Below are 17989 nucleotides of genomic sequence, written 5' to 3'. Positions count from 1 at the left end.
ACCACCTAGGTGATTGCGGTTATTAAAAATCGATAACTGCACAAGGCGGTTGCGATTAGCGCTTATAGCCAATAACCACTAACCGTAACCGTTTGTGCAGCCCTAGTCTTAATTACTATATTTTTAATACATGCTCCAACAAATACTTTTTTAAATATTGTTTTTCAATGTATTAAGGGCGAGAAAAAACCAGTTCTTCACCTCTCCTATCCCCCCACCCCAATGCCTCTTGTTGTGCAGATAGGTGAAAAAATAAAAAGGTTCTTGTTGGGCTATTTCTCAGGGCTTTGATTTAAATGTTAGGCATACTCCTTGGATCCCATCCATCCCAGGATGAGGATTCAAACCCATCTCCAAGTTTGAAGTTCCCCACCCTCCAAACCCTACCAACCTGTGAAATCTGCCGAGGAGATGGAAAACTCCCAACTTCATTTCACTCCCTTCCCCCTATTCCCTCAGGATTGGAAAGCTCTTTGGATTCTGAAAACTTAGCAAAGGTTGAAGCGCTTTTTGTGGGAAACAACCATCCCTGATAGGACTAACACAAATCCATATCTTGGTCTTTGACCTGTACAGTGCATGATGCAGCTATATATTATATGTACCTTTTGCAAGTGCAAGAATCAAAATTTGTGTACAGCGCTAGGAAATGCTTGTAATATGTAATGATTTACCACATCAATAGCTCTGCATATATTAGTAAATGGTAGAGCTGAGACGTCCATTACATTGTCATTTATAGTTTAAAGATTGATGCATACAGGATATCTGAGGGCAACGCCTATAGAGAGAGGGAGGGGAGAGAGAGAGAGAGAGCATTTCTGCCTCAACAAGGTGACAACTCAAAGCACTTTCGCTTGACTGCTTGTATAAATATCGAGGGTGGAACAATTCACTGCTTGGTCTGAAAAAAAATAAATCGAATTCTGCAGACAATTACTCCCCTTCCCAGCCCATTTGACGGGCACGCCGCTCCCACAACAAAGTCACCTTTCTCTCCTTGATCATTAACGCCTCGGCCCGCTCTCGGGCCTCCTCACAGGTTTCAGTGGCAGCATTGCATTTTTCTGCCTCCCTCTGGTACTGAGAAGCAACTCTTTTGGCTTCGGCAAAGGTAATGTTCATATGGCGTGTGTGCTCCTCCGCAACAGCCTGCTGCAGCTTCAACTCCTCCGTCAGAAGGTCCACAAACTGCTTCTCCATCTCCTGCTTGAGATCCGGGTCATTACTTCCACAATCTGTTCATTAGCATAATAAAAATCACATTCATGAGATCACAAATAACTAGAAAAGATAACTAGTCTGGAAGCAAGGCAAAAAGGGAGGAGCAGGAAGCATGTAGTGGCTAAGACAATCATGACAATAACTTTGTCCTCATGCAAAGGTCATAAAATTAGGGTATGTTATACGTTGTTTAGATTTTCTACTATTTGAAGTGAAATAGCAAGAAGAATCAATTGGTAGAAAGGAACTATCAAGTAAAAGCCAGACAAAAGGGCCATTGGCAGAGAGCTAGATGGGTATAGAAAGGTTGGAGCTCCAAAGTTTGGCAAAATTAACTTTATGGCAACATTTAAGTTCTTTAAAAATATTAAATTTTCTAAAAAAAATGTAAGTTTACAATAACATTATACTTAAAATTGTTTATCAGTACGACCCAACTCAGAGTTGCCCAAACCAAGAAAGAATAGCTAGATTCGTGAGGTATATCCACATATTTAACCTATAAATGCAATTTAATCTCCAGATGGACAGTAGAAACAACATATATGCTTCGTCCAAAACATATGCACAAGAAGTTCATAAAACCAGACAAAGTGGAAGAGTCATATGTCCTTTTAACCTAGAAATGAAGGACACAATAAGGATTTTGAACCCTCAGTATAAATCTCAATTATTAACAGAATATGGATGAACTTGATGGTTTAGTAATGCAGGAATTCCTTCTCCAAATTAACAGAATAAAGATGAACATAATGACTACTGAGTAACATAGGAATTTCTTCACCAAGTTGAAACAGCAGGATGAACTCTAACCTGTTACCGAGAGATTGGCCAGCCCTGCAAAAGAATACAATACCCAGAGATGACCAATATTAGTATACACATAAGACTTATCAAAAAAATTAGTATACATATAACAATCAAATCTCTGATTACAGCAAGACTAGAACTTGGGAATTCAAAAGAGAGTCATTGTGATGAGAAATAAAGCAGACAAGACAAGGAAATCAACAATAGACATTCCAGATCTGCGTGCAATTTCATTAGCCCAATTAGTTTGTGCAAGCCCTGGAATAAGAAGGTTGTGGGCAACTAAATGCAAAATAATGCATGGAAACAGGTGCAAAAGAAAGTATGTAGAAAAGCATCTCAATAATCTACATGTGAAGAAAGTGTCTCAATACAAATGACCCTCATTCCATGGAACAACTAGATCTATTATTAACTTTTCCCAAACAAATGGCTATCTCCATTTCTTGTAATAGGAGCAAACATTTGGATTTTTTTTTTTTTTTTTCAGCCCATCCTTGTGCTTTCGTCGACATAGATGGCTGGACAGCAATAGGCAGATTGCCATATGATTTAACGTTAACATCCAAAAAGATATCCAATAAACTCTTTTATCAGATAATGACAACAATGAAGACTCATCTTACCAAGCACAAAAGGGACTAAATACAAGTCACGGGCAAAATGCACAAAAAATAAATCAAATTCATATGAGCTCAGCATCTATGTGAAGTATTTCAGATCAATGTCCAATTTTATAATCACTCACTAAGAAGGCCCCTAGGTAGGACCCCATTTAGGTCAGACCAGAACTAGATAATGACCTATTCACAAACAAAAGCATACCAAATGCCACAATTTTAATGGAATGAAACAAGGAGCCAGTCTGAGTCAAACCAAACAACCACAAACATCGTTTTAGTGGTGCAGCATAATTTACTGAATAATATAAGTAGTTCACGAAAATACTGGTTGACACAAATTACTCAACAAAACATGTACAGAAGTCTTTATATAAAGTATGTGTCCCCCAGGCTCACAACTATTGAGGTCACTGTCACAGGATGTACATGGCAACCATATCACTGGAAAAGCAACAGTTCATTCATACCAAAAACATGCTTTTGTGTAATCCAGCTGCAGCGCCCATAATTTTGAACCAAACTAAAGGTGATCATTGGTGCAACAGCACTGGGAAACATTTCTCAATTAATTGTAAAACTTCAGAGCTATAATCAGCTTATTCGTCAAATATGGATAGGCCACACATATTTGTGAAGAATATAGACCAAATCCCCAAACTATTCATCATATATAATAATAGTTTTAGATCATCATTATATCAAGCACATATTTTTCTTTTTTCAATAATTCCAACTTAAAATGCTTCCCAAACTCTCAGATCATTCTTGGACCTTCCAAGATCAATCACGACTGCAGTTGATTCACCAAGTCAACTGGACAATATTAGGTGTTAAAATGGATTTTGTTACGCAAGTCAGCAGAAATCATGCACCTCATTATTGACACCAACTTACCACCAACATCAAGTACAGTGCAACAAATATCTATGAAGGTATCATCCCACAGGTGGAGACAATAATAAAGGATTAATGGGCTTTGGGTTAGCCATGTTATGATTGATCAATAACTATTCCATATTCAGATATTGCAGAGCACATCCATGGAGTTACAAAACATGGTTATTTAAGTCACCCATAGCAAAAAGCTTCAGGCTTCTTAATTAAGGCAATCATGAATATTTCTGCTGTAAAACTAAGTGCGTAATCATTTGGAAACTCAAATTCAGGTCTCCATAGAGCATAAATAGGCATGCAAGACAAGACAAGGCCAGATCTTACGATTCTCCTAGAGCTAGAAGGATACATAAATGAGATCACAGAAGAATAAAACCATCAACACCAAGTCACTGAGTTCCATCCAGTTTTTACGCATAAAACCCAGAAACTGAAATGGTTGTTCTTTCGTCCAACAAGTTCGTATTCCCATATAGACAAAAATACAAATAAGAATAACAAATTTAGATCTACAAGAACCAAAATCTCGAAATGGAAAATATTAAATACCTCGTATTTCATTGTAATAAAACAGAATTGAAAAATAAAAATACACCTCTAAACATGAACTGGAATTCACTCTACGGAAACTATTCTAAAAGCCAAGTAAGTCGAAAGCTCAGAATGCAAATTTATCAATAGACCCCAAATCGACGAATTGGGGACCCCTTACTAGAGTTACTCTCATATAACTCAGCATATAATAAAACAGAATGGAAAAACAAATCCAAACCTGAATTGGGTTTAACTTTCTCAATCTAATTCAACAACACAAAGAGAATGAGCTCCAAATCCAAAATCAGTGACTACAACAAATCAAAAACACAAATTCACGATATGGGCATCGCTTAATTTCACTCCAATCAACATATAATCAATCAAAACCAGAAATTTACCGCATCCCAGAAACAAAAACACCAAAAATCAAAATTAAAAAGAATTACCCAGAGAAAAAAAAAAAGAGAGGGAGTTATACCAGGAGCAATCTTGAGAAGGGACAGAGGAGGAGGGCAATCACAGATGCAAGGAGGGCAAGAGGCTTTGGAACTACCGAGCTTTATACCCTTCTTGAATTTCCAATACAGAGCCGGCCCGCACACTCCCAAAGCTGATATCACCGCAAACACCACCAAACAACACCTCAAGCACGCCCCAGATCGCCTTGACATCTCTCTCTCTCTCTGTCTCTGTCTCTGTCTCTCTCTCTCTCTCTCTCTGTGTTACTCTCTTTCTCTATCTCAGTGAGATGGTGAGATCCAACGCTCAACTGGTTTGTTATGAAAAAAAGCGTACTAAGTTTTCATGTTTTTAACCTTTTGGCCTCTTATTTTGAAAGAGTCGGTGTCTCCACATAAATGAGCTGTAAACAAACGTTACCATTGCAGACCACTGAGCCCATTTCTCTCAATCACAGTCAACTCAAATTTTATTGCAAAATCTGGTGCGAGGTAAAGATCACACCGGTTCCAAAAAGTAGCTTCTCAGGTTTTCACACACCTCCATCTACATTTTGATTATTTTCTTTTTCTTTTGGTTTATTTCTTACTCAATCTTTACTACAGGTAAGTTTTTTTTTTTGGAATTTTAGATAAGATTTGATCATAAATAATAGATGATGTCTAAGTTATAAATGTAAGAGATTTTTGTGTTTTTGTTTTTTTTTTTTTCAAAGAAATGAAAGAATGTTGTTAAAGGAACATATTTATTACAAATTATTTATAAATTGACGTGAGCATCAACCTGAATCGAACCGTGTGATATATTACATTAATCATTAAAATGGACACAATCCATATAACACTCGTTTCTCTAAAATGTATAATGTCACACGTGTTTGTAAAAGGCAGCAATAAAAGCTATAGTACTCCAAATATTTTTTAAAATATAATGTATTTCAAAAAAAAAAAAACCCATAATCATTTGTTTTGTTAAACTACAAGAATAGGCATTAATAAATGCAAACCATGATTTGAAATCATCCAACCATTTTCGTGATTTTAAGAAAAATCATAAACTTTTGAGCTAAAATCTTCACAATATAAAATAAAAAGAAATATTAACATGGGAAAACACATTTATTACTTTATTTTCTTCCTCTTTTTTCTTTTGTTCATCATCTAAAATTAGTTGTAATACTACTATTTCAAATATTTTTCATAGTTTTTAGTTTTTTTTTTTTTTTCAAATATTAAAGCATTAATCTAGGGGAGGAGAGATCATCCAGGAAATGGTGCATAATCAGAGCAAGAAAGGAGCCCAATGCCCATGATGGCTTAAGACAGCAATATGGGCTAGAATGGGCCAACACTGACATGGAAAATGGGCTTCAAATTTCCAGTCCAATGGTTCTTCTTACAAACCCAAACTCACCGACAGCATCATTGTACTAAACTTGTTTGCAACAAGTGGCCACAAGGCCGACAGCTCTACAACCGTAATATTTGACTTAATCTGAGCTTGTTTTGTCGTGATATTAATCAATTAATTATATTAAATTATTTCTTTATAAGTAAAACTTAGCATATAAAATATTTAATTAAAATGAAAATTGAACTATAGAAACAAAGTTTGAATTCGAAATTTTTTGTTCTCGTATTATATTAAATCATAAATTATCTAAAAAATTTAAACCAATAAAAAAAATGAATTCAATCACTTGATTATCATGTTGACACTCCTTTTCATTACAAATAAATTACACAAACTACATAAATTTACTATTTAAACCATAAAATTTTATCTTTAATTTCATTGACTTGTGGATACAACCATATATATAGGTAGAATTATAGGATAGGGGAAAAAAATTACCCTCCTTTAATTGTTTACTCTTTAGAGCTTATAATATCCATTTAATTTAGCGGTTTCAAAAGTAATTTCACAACATAGCTAATGAAAACGTATTCGATAAAATCACAATTCAATTTTTAAAAACACATTTCATTCCTTACTATACAACATTATCACAAATTTTATCTCTTTCCTGTGACATTTGGGTTCGTTTGGTAAACGATTTCGTTTCGATTTCAGTTCGATACTGTACAAAAATTAAAAAATAAGAATATTTGGTATAAAAAATTAAAAAAATTAAAAAATTTTGTTTTATAATAATTTTTTCATTTGAATAATAATAAAAAATTATTAATATGATATAAAAAAAATAAAAAAAATGTTAAAAAAAATAAAATAATGAGTTGTCTTTGTCTTTGCCAAAACCATTTAACAAACGGACACTATCCTTTTGGTAAGATGTGATGCATAATGGGTTGCATTTGTAGTGATTTTCTTCAAGTCTTGATCATGATGTGATGCATTTTGGTCCTATCCTTTTTCTTCCCCACCAAACAAGTGTTTTTTTTTCTTCCGCACCAAGTTTCAGTTTGGGATATTGTTTGGGAAAAATATCCCAAACATCGAGAAACTCCCAAATATATCTGGTGCCTTTCAACCATTTACGCCACAAACGTAAGGTTTAGAGTCCTCCACGTCTCACTTCGTGTCACATCCTTGCAAACACATGGCTCCAGCCCCCTCCATACATATATGAAAAGCTAGCAAGAAACCCTTAAACCCCAGAAAACCCAAGCTTCTCAAAGACTCTCTCTTTCTCTCAACTATTGCACTGAGACGCAAATCAATGGCGAACAAAGAGATGGAAGTGGTGAAGGGTGTGGACCTAAAGAGGTACATGGGTCGGTGGTATGAGATAGCCTCATTCCCATCGAGGTTCCAGCCCAAGAATGGTGAAAACACAAGGGCTACATACACCTTGAGAGATGATGGGATTGTGAATGTGCTCAATGAGACCTGGACTGATGGGAAAAGAGGGTCCATAGAAGGCACTGCATACAAGGCTGACTCCAAGAGTGATGAAGCCAAGCTCAAAGTGAAATTCTATGTGCCTCCCTTTCTGCCCATCATCCCTGTCGTTGGGGACTACTGGGTTTTGTTCCTTGATGATGATTATCAGTATGCCTTGATTGGAGAGCCTAGCAGGAAGTCTCTTTGGGTATGCCTGACACCCTTGTCATCATCCTCTTTAATATGTAGATTTAATTGATTTTGTTGTTGATATGTGATTTAACTTTGCTCAATTTTGTCAAAGTTGGGGGGAATTTCAGAACACATTCTTTACTGCAGTGTAGCTGTTTGTATTTTGATTTGCTTTGTATAGGGGTCTTTGGTAGATAGCTGGTTACTGGTTGTATGTTGTGGTTTAGCTGCTGAAACTGAATGTAGGTTTTGTTCAAGTTTTCTGTAGTGTTTAGTACTTGTGTTTCTTTCTATAAAATTTCATTCATCCAAAAAAAAAAAAAAAACTTGCTCAATTTTACTACATCATGGATTGATTTTTATTTAGTTTTTTGAAAATAAAATTTGGAGAATGAGGAATTGATAGTGAGAATAAGATAGTTCATTTGAAGGAGCATTTGGATTTGAGGCATGATTTGGTGGATAATAATAATAATAATAATAATAAATGGTGTATATCTTTTTCCTTACAAAAGTTGGGTTATTGTATTGTATATCCTTGCAATGAAAAGACAGTTTTAAAAGGTACCAAATTTTGGTTTTTTCTTATTCATCTTTTGTGCTTTGTATATGCTAATGCATAAAATGTATTGTTTGTTTTTTGTGGTGTTTTCTTAGGTACTGTGCAGGCAAACCCATCTAGATGATGAGATCTACAATCAACTGGTTGAAAGGGCCAAAGAAGAGGGCTATGATGTGAGCAAGCTGCACAAGACGCCACAGAGTGATCCTCCACCAGAGGGAGAAGAAGGGCCTAAGGACACCAAAGGCTTTTGGTGGATTAAATCCCTTCTGGGGAAATAGGGTTAATCACAATGGTGTATTGGGGTTTCACTGTTCAAGTACATATGAAATAAAAGATGAAAACCCTGACTGCAGCATCCAGATTAGGGATATTTCTGTGTTCATTTGCTTTTTGTAGTTGTTGTACAGCAGGAAATGGCGTACAAGTGTGTGTGTGTGTGTGTGTGTGTTGAGTTTTGACGCCCAAACTGTGAAGTTTTAAGTTGTGAACTATTTACCTAAATCTCATCTGGGTCTGTTCAATTTGCTTTGATGTGAAAATCTGCCATGGATTATATATATAATCAATGGCTACTGGATATTATAATATTTGTGAAATATTGATGTGATATATTATATGAGATTTCCATAATTATGTATATGATTCCTCTTGGACCTTATCGGATAAGTGATGGTTGGATTGATGCTGACTGCTATGAGGTCTTATCTTGACAGGGATGCAGTCCCAATTGAGTCATGTAGGAAGAAAAAATGGTTATTTTTAGAAGAGAATGGAAGAAGAGTGAGCATTTGCTCCCTCTTGGACCTTATCGGTTTACAGTGATGTTTGGATTGATGCTGTCTGCTCTGATAAGGCCTTATCTAAACAAGGATGCAGCAATGAATCATGTTGGAAGAAAAAAAGGGTTTTTTTTTTTTTTTTTTTTGGCCTTATTAAGGTTTCTCATATGCTTTAAAATTCCCGGGTTTCTCCTCTTTGACTCTTGAGCATTCATGACACTGTCCTCTCAAAGCCTTCAAAAGTCTTCATAAATATTAGAGCAACTGAGCAATAGAATTATGTAAGATTTTATAAGAAGAAGTGATTCTCTTGGTAATATATATATATATACTACACAATAAATTCAGATTTTTTAGATTTGTTCCTTTAATAAATTATTCTGATAATTCACTTGAATTCTGCTTTTAATGCTTCAAGTCATTTAGGACAAAATCATTTAATGGCCTTCGTCACACGGAATAAGACCATGCAAACTTTTGATGTTAGAGGGCTGGTGAAGCATTTAGGATTTCAGATGAACTTGTCAAGAGCAGGACCAATCATCTTACAGATAGATGGATAGAGATGACAATTTTTTACTGTGAAATCGATACCAATCTGACAAGTTATAGTTTATTAAATTATAATTCATATCAAATTGGGTCGACCCGATTAAATATAATTAATTAACAAGTTAATTTTGGATCAACATAATGAGTGACTCACATAACTTATATAAATGAAAAGTTTTTTTTTTTTTTTTTAATTATGAAAAAATTAAGAAGCTAAAGTCCGACAAAAAACATATCTTCCTCATTTGTAGTTGTAAGGATATAACTTTAGTGTGTTCAATAATTAAGAATTATTGTGTCAATATATTTTTATAAAATGATATGTTTATGCTCAATAATTGTGAAGTTTATTAATTAAATGAGTCATGCAAGTCGAGTCGGATCAATCTAATACAACTTGATTATAAAATGGGTTATGAAGTCAGATCGTGTCACCCACTTATTTAAATAAGTCGTATCGAGGTTGAGGGATCTCACCCCATTAATTAAATTGGTTAGGTTTGGCTTGGTTTTACACCCATACCTCAATACGACCCAAATCTAACACACAAACATGACCTACTACCCCTTCAAAATGAGACCAGGAAAATGCAATCAAGTCTTATGGATCTCAAGTAAATCTACCGATCAAGCTGGATAACTAAAATTGGACTAAAAGCTAGAGTGGATCAAAACTCAAAAGATACCTTCTATTTCAGACGACGTAGATGGAATGGCTTCAAAAGAACAAGCAGATTTATATATATACTATAATACTATAAAGCACAATGGGCAAATCACAATACAACATCGGAATAAAGCTTGCCAAGCACATAAATACTATAATAGAAAGATCTCCTGCTGAGACACTGTTTCGGTTTCCTTTCTTTCTTCGGTCTAGAAGATGTGGGGAAATCCACAGAAGTTTGCCAAGCAAACAATTGACAAACAATATAAACACATTACAGTCACTATTTGTCACCCATCAGCGTGCCATTACAGAATAGCTGCAGCCGCTTGCCTCAGAAGCTCACAATAGGGTACAACACTGATTTGTCTTCTTTGCCTGCTTGTAGAACATCTGTTTCAACCATGACCAACAAAAAGGTTCTTTTAAGTTAGCAACAAGTTTTGGACAGTGATTTCAAGATGGGTCTAATGTAGACTCTTCTCTTAATACAAAAACAAACCAGTTCATGGAAGTAAATGGGATATGATGCCAACTTCATTAAACTTCGTACAAAAGCATGAATTTCAATTGTTGACATTGTTGGGATAATGATCTGGTCTCATACAAGCAAATTGTTTAAGATATCACAAACAGACTGTGATCAGTAGATCCATTCACTAATTCTCCATAGCTATGGCAACCTACCAAATTTTATTGTTACTTTTACCCACATCTATTAAGAATCACTCAAGATCATATTTGCCAATGTACCAGGACTTCAACAGCCAACATCTATGGTCAATTTACTATTTTGAAAAAGAGGAACTTTAAAACCCATTAGAATCAATAATGCAACAAAGAAAATAAGTAACGTTGGAGGGAGCACAATGTGGGGGCATGGTGAATGTTGATTTTTAACTAATTTGTTCGTCATTGGATCTTTTGAAGCTTGTGCAGAGAGAGAGAAAAAGGGGAGGGGTTGATATGAAGGTTTCTTAAAATTGTGCCTGGATATCCAAGAAGAAGAACAATAAATCCAAGTTTCAAATCACTACTTCAAATAACAATCACATCTTCTTAGACTATAACCAAGGCCCCAGCCACCCAAAACCCTATAAATTACCCCTAGATAACTTCATAATACTTTTAAACACGGATGCGTTCATAAAACGTGCATCTCCCAATACTTTCTTAAAGAGGATATTGTGCTAAAATATGCAAGATCCATGATAAATGTGCTCAAATCATGATACCATACTCCATTTTACAAGCTAAAGATGATAAATGTAATCATATGCTTATATCTCATGTAGTGTCTCATAAGATTAAAAGACTCATGGCTTTCATGATACGCTTATAGGTAAGCCAAAAACACATCAAAGTCAAATTCTTGCAAAGTATTCAATGGCAAAGTTGAGGATGACCAAAAGTATAACTAAAAAGCAGACTGAGTTAAACTAATAGGCTTACGCAGTAAAGTATGTGTAAGATCAGTGGATGTGTGCACAGTGGCAAATGCATATTAGTAACATATAAATGTTCTCAGCACACCTGTGATGCTGCACTGAGATCTGAACTCTTCTCAACTAAACTGTCCAGTTTCTCACCTCGTGCAAGTACACTGTCAATAGTTTTATGCTGTATCAAAGAAAGAAACACTTATGAGAGAGAGAGAGAGAGAGAGAGAGAGAGAACAATTTGCCATAAGAAAACAAGGAATTAAGACCACATGTTATTAAAAAATCCAAAACCAAGTCAAACAAGATAAATTCTTTCAACATGCCTACTTCAATGAGGAATTTTTTTTTTTTTTTTAAAAAAAAAACAAAGATGTCACTTGTCTAGAGTCATTATGTCCCACCTAAGTGGAATCGTAGGATGGGTGGCTCGGATATTTGGTCTACCCTACAGCATCCGTTTATAATGGGGCAGCTCTCAAGACTTGATCCCGCACACTTGTGCTAGGAAACCAAATACTTTACCATTACCACATAATGACCCCTATCCCATGTGTATAGCAGAAGTCAAGTGACATCGGCAAGCTGACAAGCCTGCTTACTAAAATCAAAGATTGGAAAGTCCAGCTTACTAGGCTTTCGGAAACATTTACGTGGAATTTATAGAATTACTCTTTCCCCAATTAGAGGCATATCCCAACATAAAAAATAAAAAAGGAACACTATTTAAAAATAAATAAAGAAAGAAAAAAGCAGTTATGAAATGTGAAATTTGCTGCCCCACGTAAGTGTCATCTCTTTATGAAATAAAAATAAAAAATAAATAAAATAAAATAAAAAGTCTACCGGTGTACTCATTCACCCATTTTCACCCTTTTTCTTAATAATCAAATAATCTACGAAACATAGTTTCAAAATGAGATAGCCCACTAATTAGTGGAGTAGCAGTAAGCAGACACCGAAAAGGCAGTCTTTTGGCATAACAACTTTTATACGTCATCATATCAAAGCCATCACCAAATCCTTGCCAAAATATTGACACCACACAACGATCCAAGAATTAACAAGCTAATTAAAACTTATCATTGATAGTTTCTTAACCAAGGAAAAAAGCATAAATCCAACTAGAAAAATGAATCTCTAGACTCCACAATAATGAACATAAAAGGAACACTTAGTCATAGATCCAACATTAAGTAAACTATTGGAGCGTTGACTAAATACTCACAAGGATAATTTTAGTTTCATCCAATTCCCTCTGAATTTTCAACAACTTGTCAGCCTCCGCAGGATCCTGAAGAGTAAAAAAACAAAATTCAGTCATAACTAATTACTTTCAACCATTAACAACAAACGGTGGGGGCATCCCCAATTGATATAGCAGAATGTACTAGATAAAAAAAACTATCAATCTATTTGCTGCCTTATGACATAGTCTTAAACAAGGAGGAAAAATGAAAAAATAGAAATACCTGGAATTTTGTCAAAGCTTCACTCAGATAGGGCCATGGTTGGGTAGTATCTGCTTGTGCAGTCTTCCATGAATCACCAAAATTTTTCTGATACTCATCTATCACCTAGCAAACATTATAAACACCATCTATAAGTTAACTCTAGCAGAAATCAAGCATCAATATTTCACCAGTCCAAGATCCCAGGCTCATAATATCAAGCAGTGTCTAAACTTAACAAGATAAGCTCAACAAGACCTCAATATTTCACCAGGTGATCACTCTCTCTCTCTCTCTCTCTCTCTCGCTAGCACGCGCGCACACACACACACAATGAGATCTCCTCAAGTCTTTACGCTCAAACAGGAACTTCATCACAATTACGGCTATGAAGTTGTGGCCAAAGTGGAATCAATGAGACTCTCACAAACACACAATGAGATCTCCTCAAGTCTTTACGTTCAAACAGGAACTTCAGACAATTATGGCTATGAAGTTGTGGCCAAAGTGGAATCACGGGGAGCATCAAGAATTACTATCTTAGTAGGTCTGCTTTTTATTTCCCTGACAACCTCTAAATCCTTGCCTTCAACCTTAAGGACAATATTAAAGCAGAATATAAATCGGTATGGACATCCACAAATTTCTAAAACTTTGACAGGATAAATTTAAATTAACTGAGTTTCTGTCATAGTCACAGACACTTCACCTTTCTTACTCAACAGCAAAAGAAACTGCCTAGTTTTCTTATAATGTTCTTGAAAATAGATAGAGTTTCTAAAAGTAAAAGAGACTCCACAATGCATAAACAGCAATACAAAACTAATTAGTTGATTGCAACAATAAAGCCCATGGCCTTTTTTATTTTACTCTCAATCATAATTGAACCTCAACCTGCTCGAACTGATTATTGATTACTGAGATGTTAATGAGCTATAGCCATTTCAACAACTGAAAGTTGCATCGAAGTGCCTAATTACATAACATTAACATTTAATCCACTATATTTGTATCTCATTCAACATTATCTCAAATTACCAACCACACTTCAACTAAGGTAACCTTATACTGAAGGAAACAAACTCTTGCAGGTCAATCAATATAACACATTGATGCAAGTTTTAGCTCCAGAAAAAGAAACACATAAACAAATAATAAATATTATATTGAGTGTACCTGATTGAGCAGAGAAAAGGCGCTTCGAACTGGGTAGTGATCATCCATAAAGCCCAATGCACAAAGGCCATTTCTGTTGTAAGCATGCACCTTGTACTCTATAAATCAACAAAAAAAAAAGCAAATTAGCTTTAAAAAAAGGCCTAAAACTATAAAAACAAATCAAGATGAGTGTTCTACTTCTAACACAAAAAAGCATGACAACATTTCCATAATTCATTTTCAAAAATGATACTTCCTCCATTTGTAGCAAAGTGGAGGGTGAGTTCGTGGGTTCAAATTCCACAGGGTGCATGTCATTTACCAATAATAAAAACAAAAAAAAAATGGATTTGAACCCCTGGAACACTAACAGTTCCACTGGAAAATTCAAATTCGTCCATTTTCATTAACCAAGCACTTGAAACAGGTCATCTCAAGCTAAGCAATTAAAGATTAATGAAACAACAGATTTGACCCTTTCCGGCCTGTTTACAAGCACCGGAATTGGAGTATAGACATTGAAACTGTAGTCTTGGATTCCAATTTCACTGTAATGGCGGTGACAATCCCAAGAAATCTTAAATTACACAGATTCGAACACTAACAGTTCCACTGGAAAATTCAAATTCGTCCATTTTCATTAACCAAGCACTTGAAACAGGTCATCTCAAGCTAAGCCATTAAAGATTAATGAAACAACAGATTTGACCCTTTCCGGCCTGTTTACAAGCACTGGAATTGGAGCATAGACATTGAAACTGTAGTCTTGGATTCCAATTTCACTGTAATGGCGGTGACAATCCCAAGAAATCTTAAATTACACAGATTCCATAATCCCAGTGGACACATAAAATCCACCCTTACACCACCACCCCACTACCTACCAATGACCGGAATTCCAAATTCCAAAACAAATAGGATTCATCGAACCCATGCAAACACACAGCTGATACGAATTCGGACTTCTGAATACACCACTTGGAAACCGGAATTCCTTTTAAAACTCACCAAACCTAATCAATTCCCACAAAATCCAACCAAAATCCTACGAAATTCAAGAAATCTCCACCAAGAATACATCCATAAAAAAAATCCCTCAATCAATAAAAAAGGACCTAATTCAAGCTCACGAATCACAGCTAATATAAATTCACCAAAACTAAGCAATTTCAAGAAAAATCTCCAAAATTTGATCACTTTCTACACAATCCAACCAAATGCCCGAATAAATTCAAGAAAATCTCCTTCGTAAATTCACATAATTCAATCAAAAAGGACCTAATTAACTAAACGAATTAATGAAAAAAAAAAAGAAAAGAAAGAAAGCAAAAGCAAAATCCAAATGCGAAGAATTTATAGAGGGAGAGATCGGAGAGGGACCTTCGTGCTGGACGGATTGGCGCTGGGAGGGAGGAGTGCGCCTGGCGACGGTGCGAGATACAAAGACAATGAACTCCTTCACGCTCGACCTCTGAAAGTATCCGAAGTGGCTCACGTCCAACGACTGCGCCAATATCACCGGATCCGACCCCTCCGGACTGCACTTCAGCACCGCCAGCGCCGTGATCTTCATCTCTTCCTCTCTCTCTCTCTCTGTTTTTTTTTTTTTTTTGTTTTTCTTGGTATAGATCTCTCTCTCTCTCTCTCTCTCTCTGATTGCTTTCCTTTCCTTTCCTTTCGTCGTGGGAAGAAAGCGAGGAGTGATTCGGTCCTGCTGCGGGTAAGAATTATTCTCTTCTTTGCAACTACTTAGCTGGCGTGTATGTTGGGCCCACATTGCGATTGGGTCCTCCACGTCACTTTCGTTTCACTATTCTTGATTGAGTAATGCTACACCGTCCTAATTAGGTAATTTAATCGGTCAGAAATCACACTTCATGAAACGAATATCACTAATTCGAATATCTCTCTCCTTGTGCCAACATTCCCCCCCCCCAAAAAAAAAAAGCTACATATACGCTCCCTTTCTTGCACCTGCTTCTTTCATATGATTGCTTTTAAAATCACAAGAATCTAATAAAGAGCAACCAAAAAAAAAAAAGTGAGTATATGTAGTATTACTCTTCAAGTTTCCTTATGGATTATTATGCTCTAGCGTTTTCGAGTAATGTTGCACACATTCTCACTTTCTCACATCAATTTTTTCATATTCATAGATGATTCTTAAAATCATCTTTAATCAAATAAGATTTGTCACAAATCTAATAATTTTAAAAGTCACATATAAGATATAACTGTGAAAAAATTGGCGTGGAGAAATGAAAGTGTGTATTACTATATCCTGCAAAATGTTTATAATTAATTAATTTTTTAAAAGTAAAAAGCTTCACCATAAGGTCCGAATCTCGCATACCTTCGGTATAGTTTGTTTGTTTATTTGTTTTTTTTTTAATCAAATAAGAGAAAGCGGGTATAGGAGATCCAACAACAACAAATAAGAATCAATAATTTTATAGCAAGGTCTCACTACTATCCGTCTAGAGAATTCAATATAAAAAATAAAAAATAAAAATAATAATAATTAAAAAAAAAACCAATAATATTATTTTATAAAAGTAACTAAACTCCTATTAAAAGTAAGCCATAACATTAACAACTAAAATGATTAACTCCTAAATTAAATTCTAAAACAGAAAACCCCTTTTTCTCTATTGAAGCCCTAGGTCTACATCAGGTTGATTTGTCAACAACCTTCAATTTAAGTATTTAATTGTTCAAAGCCAAAACGTAAAGACTAGATTAAACACCTATATAAAAGTGGTGAGAGCGATATTTGTAAATAATTAATAATGTTATATACCATTTTTTATTCTTTAAAGTTGACGTAGTTTTAAATCACTACCCTGGATCATTTTAAATTCCACATCAATTTTAAGAATAAAATAATGTTATATAGCATTAATCATTTGTAAAACCCGAGGTGAAAAAAGTTGGATTTCATCAAGATTTTGAACAGAAGTCGGATCCAATGACTTACTTGTGTTTTTTTCTTACCATATAGAGTTTTAAACACTTTTTTATCCTATGGAACTAATTGCAAATTGGTAAAATCACAATGATTGATTTTGCATTTCTTTATTTCTAAAAAAAAAAAAAAAAAAAAAAAAACTAATTAAACAGGAGAAAAACGCGAAGAAAGAAGTATAGCATGCACATGTTTTACTTTGTCATGAGATTTTTGGTGTATTACTAATGTTATTACATGCCCTTTATAAATTGACATAGCAATTTATGTGGGATTTATCATGTTAGTCATTAAATTGACGTGGTACTTCACATGGCATCTACGTCAATTACGTCACCCCCAAATGAATCACTGGGATAGTCGAACCACCCCATGGCCAATTATGAGTTTTGAAACCCAAAGTATGTGGGTCTCTATAGGGGTGGTCGCATGAGTGACGCAGAACCTATTCGTGGGTCTCCTTCCTTAGAGTTGTGGGGGTGGCTACGCGAGAGACCAATAGCTTGGCTGTGGGTCTTTATGGAATGGCCATGCAAGCCATCCTTCCACTAGAGGAGGAAGAGGAATCGAGGTGGTTAGCATTGTCGTTGCATGTGAGGAGGTAGCAGAGGAGGAGGTAAGCCGAAGTGACGGGATGGAAAGGGATGACGCTGATGTATAAGAGAGGGTTAGGGTTGTGTGGCTGACCTAGCATTACCATGTCAGCTTGTAAGGAAATACAATAAAATTGCTTCTACCCCTAATAACACTCCCAATGAAAATAATCAAAACCTAACCTTATTAGGCATTAGAATAATGGTTTGGGGGTGGTTTCGGCCACCTCCTATGGC

At 35.4% G+C, this 17989-nt stretch overlaps 3 protein-coding genes across 3 annotated transcripts; 1 reads left to right on the top strand and 2 right to left on the bottom strand.

Moving 5' to 3' along the window:
• Positions 1 to 650: 650 nt before the first annotated feature.
• On the bottom strand, positions 651 to 4999 carry LOC132184799 (uncharacterized). Its single transcript, XM_059598561.1, has 3 exons — positions 4567 to 4999; positions 2038 to 2061; positions 651 to 1238 (listed from the first exon to the last, which is right to left on the bottom strand). The coding sequence occupies exons 1-3, from the start codon at positions 4757 to 4759 to the stop codon at positions 937 to 939; spliced, it is 519 nt and encodes a 172-aa protein (XP_059454544.1). The 5' UTR covers positions 4760 to 4999; the 3' UTR covers positions 651 to 936.
• A 2056-nt stretch (positions 5000 to 7055) lies between these two features.
• LOC132183691 (temperature-induced lipocalin-1) lies at positions 7056 to 8787 on the top strand. The gene is made up of 2 exons (XM_059597068.1): positions 7056 to 7599; positions 8241 to 8787. The coding sequence occupies exons 1-2, from the start codon at positions 7228 to 7230 to the stop codon at positions 8424 to 8426; spliced, it is 558 nt and encodes a 185-aa protein (XP_059453051.1). The 5' UTR covers positions 7056 to 7227; the 3' UTR covers positions 8427 to 8787.
• A 1483-nt stretch (positions 8788 to 10270) lies between these two features.
• Positions 10271 to 15895, bottom strand: LOC132184253 (VAMP-like protein YKT61). Its single transcript, XM_059597810.1, has 6 exons — positions 15575 to 15895; positions 14213 to 14310; positions 13058 to 13162; positions 12814 to 12879; positions 11680 to 11766; positions 10271 to 10539 (listed from the first exon to the last, which is right to left on the bottom strand). The coding sequence occupies exons 1-6, from the start codon at positions 15765 to 15767 to the stop codon at positions 10489 to 10491; spliced, it is 600 nt and encodes a 199-aa protein (XP_059453793.1). The 5' UTR covers positions 15768 to 15895; the 3' UTR covers positions 10271 to 10488.
• Between the last annotated feature and the right edge of the window lie 2094 nt (positions 15896 to 17989).

The sequence above is a fragment of the Corylus avellana genome, chromosome ca6 (assembly GCF_901000735.1).
Source record: "Corylus avellana chromosome ca6, CavTom2PMs-1.0".
Taxonomy (NCBI): domain Eukaryota; kingdom Viridiplantae; phylum Streptophyta; class Magnoliopsida; order Fagales; family Betulaceae; genus Corylus; species Corylus avellana.
Note: the sequence above shows the minus strand (reverse complement) of the source record. Positions and strands in the feature narration are given on the sequence as shown.

Coding starts and splice junctions, on each gene's coding strand:
- LOC132184799 (XM_059598561.1), bottom strand. CDS start 4,759: ATGTCAAGGCGATCTGGGGCGTGCTTGAGGTGTTGTTTGGTGGTGTTT. Junction 2,062..4,566: donor CCTTCTCAAGATTGCTCCTG/GTATAACTCCCT, acceptor ATTCTTTTGCAG/GGCTGGCCAATCTCTCGGTA. Junction 1,239..2,037: donor GGCCAATCTCTCGGTAACAG/GTTAGAGTTCAT, acceptor GCTAATGAACAG/ATTGTGGAAGTAATGACCCG.
- LOC132183691 (XM_059597068.1), top strand. CDS start 7,228: ATGGCGAACAAAGAGATGGAAGTGGTGAAGGGTGTGGACCTAAAGAGG. Junction 7,600..8,240: donor CTAGCAGGAAGTCTCTTTGG/GTATGCCTGACA, acceptor GTGTTTTCTTAG/GTACTGTGCAGGCAAACCCA.
- LOC132184253 (XM_059597810.1), bottom strand. CDS start 15,767: ATGAAGATCACGGCGCTGGCGGTGCTGAAGTGCAGTCCGGAGGGGTCG. Junction 12,880..13,057: donor AAGCTTTGACAAAATTCCAG/GTATTTCTATTT, acceptor TTTACTCTTCAG/GATCCTGCGGAGGCTGACAA. Junction 11,767..12,813: donor ATGAAACTAAAATTATCCTT/GTGAGTATTTAG, acceptor TCTTTGATACAG/CATAAAACTATTGACAGTGT.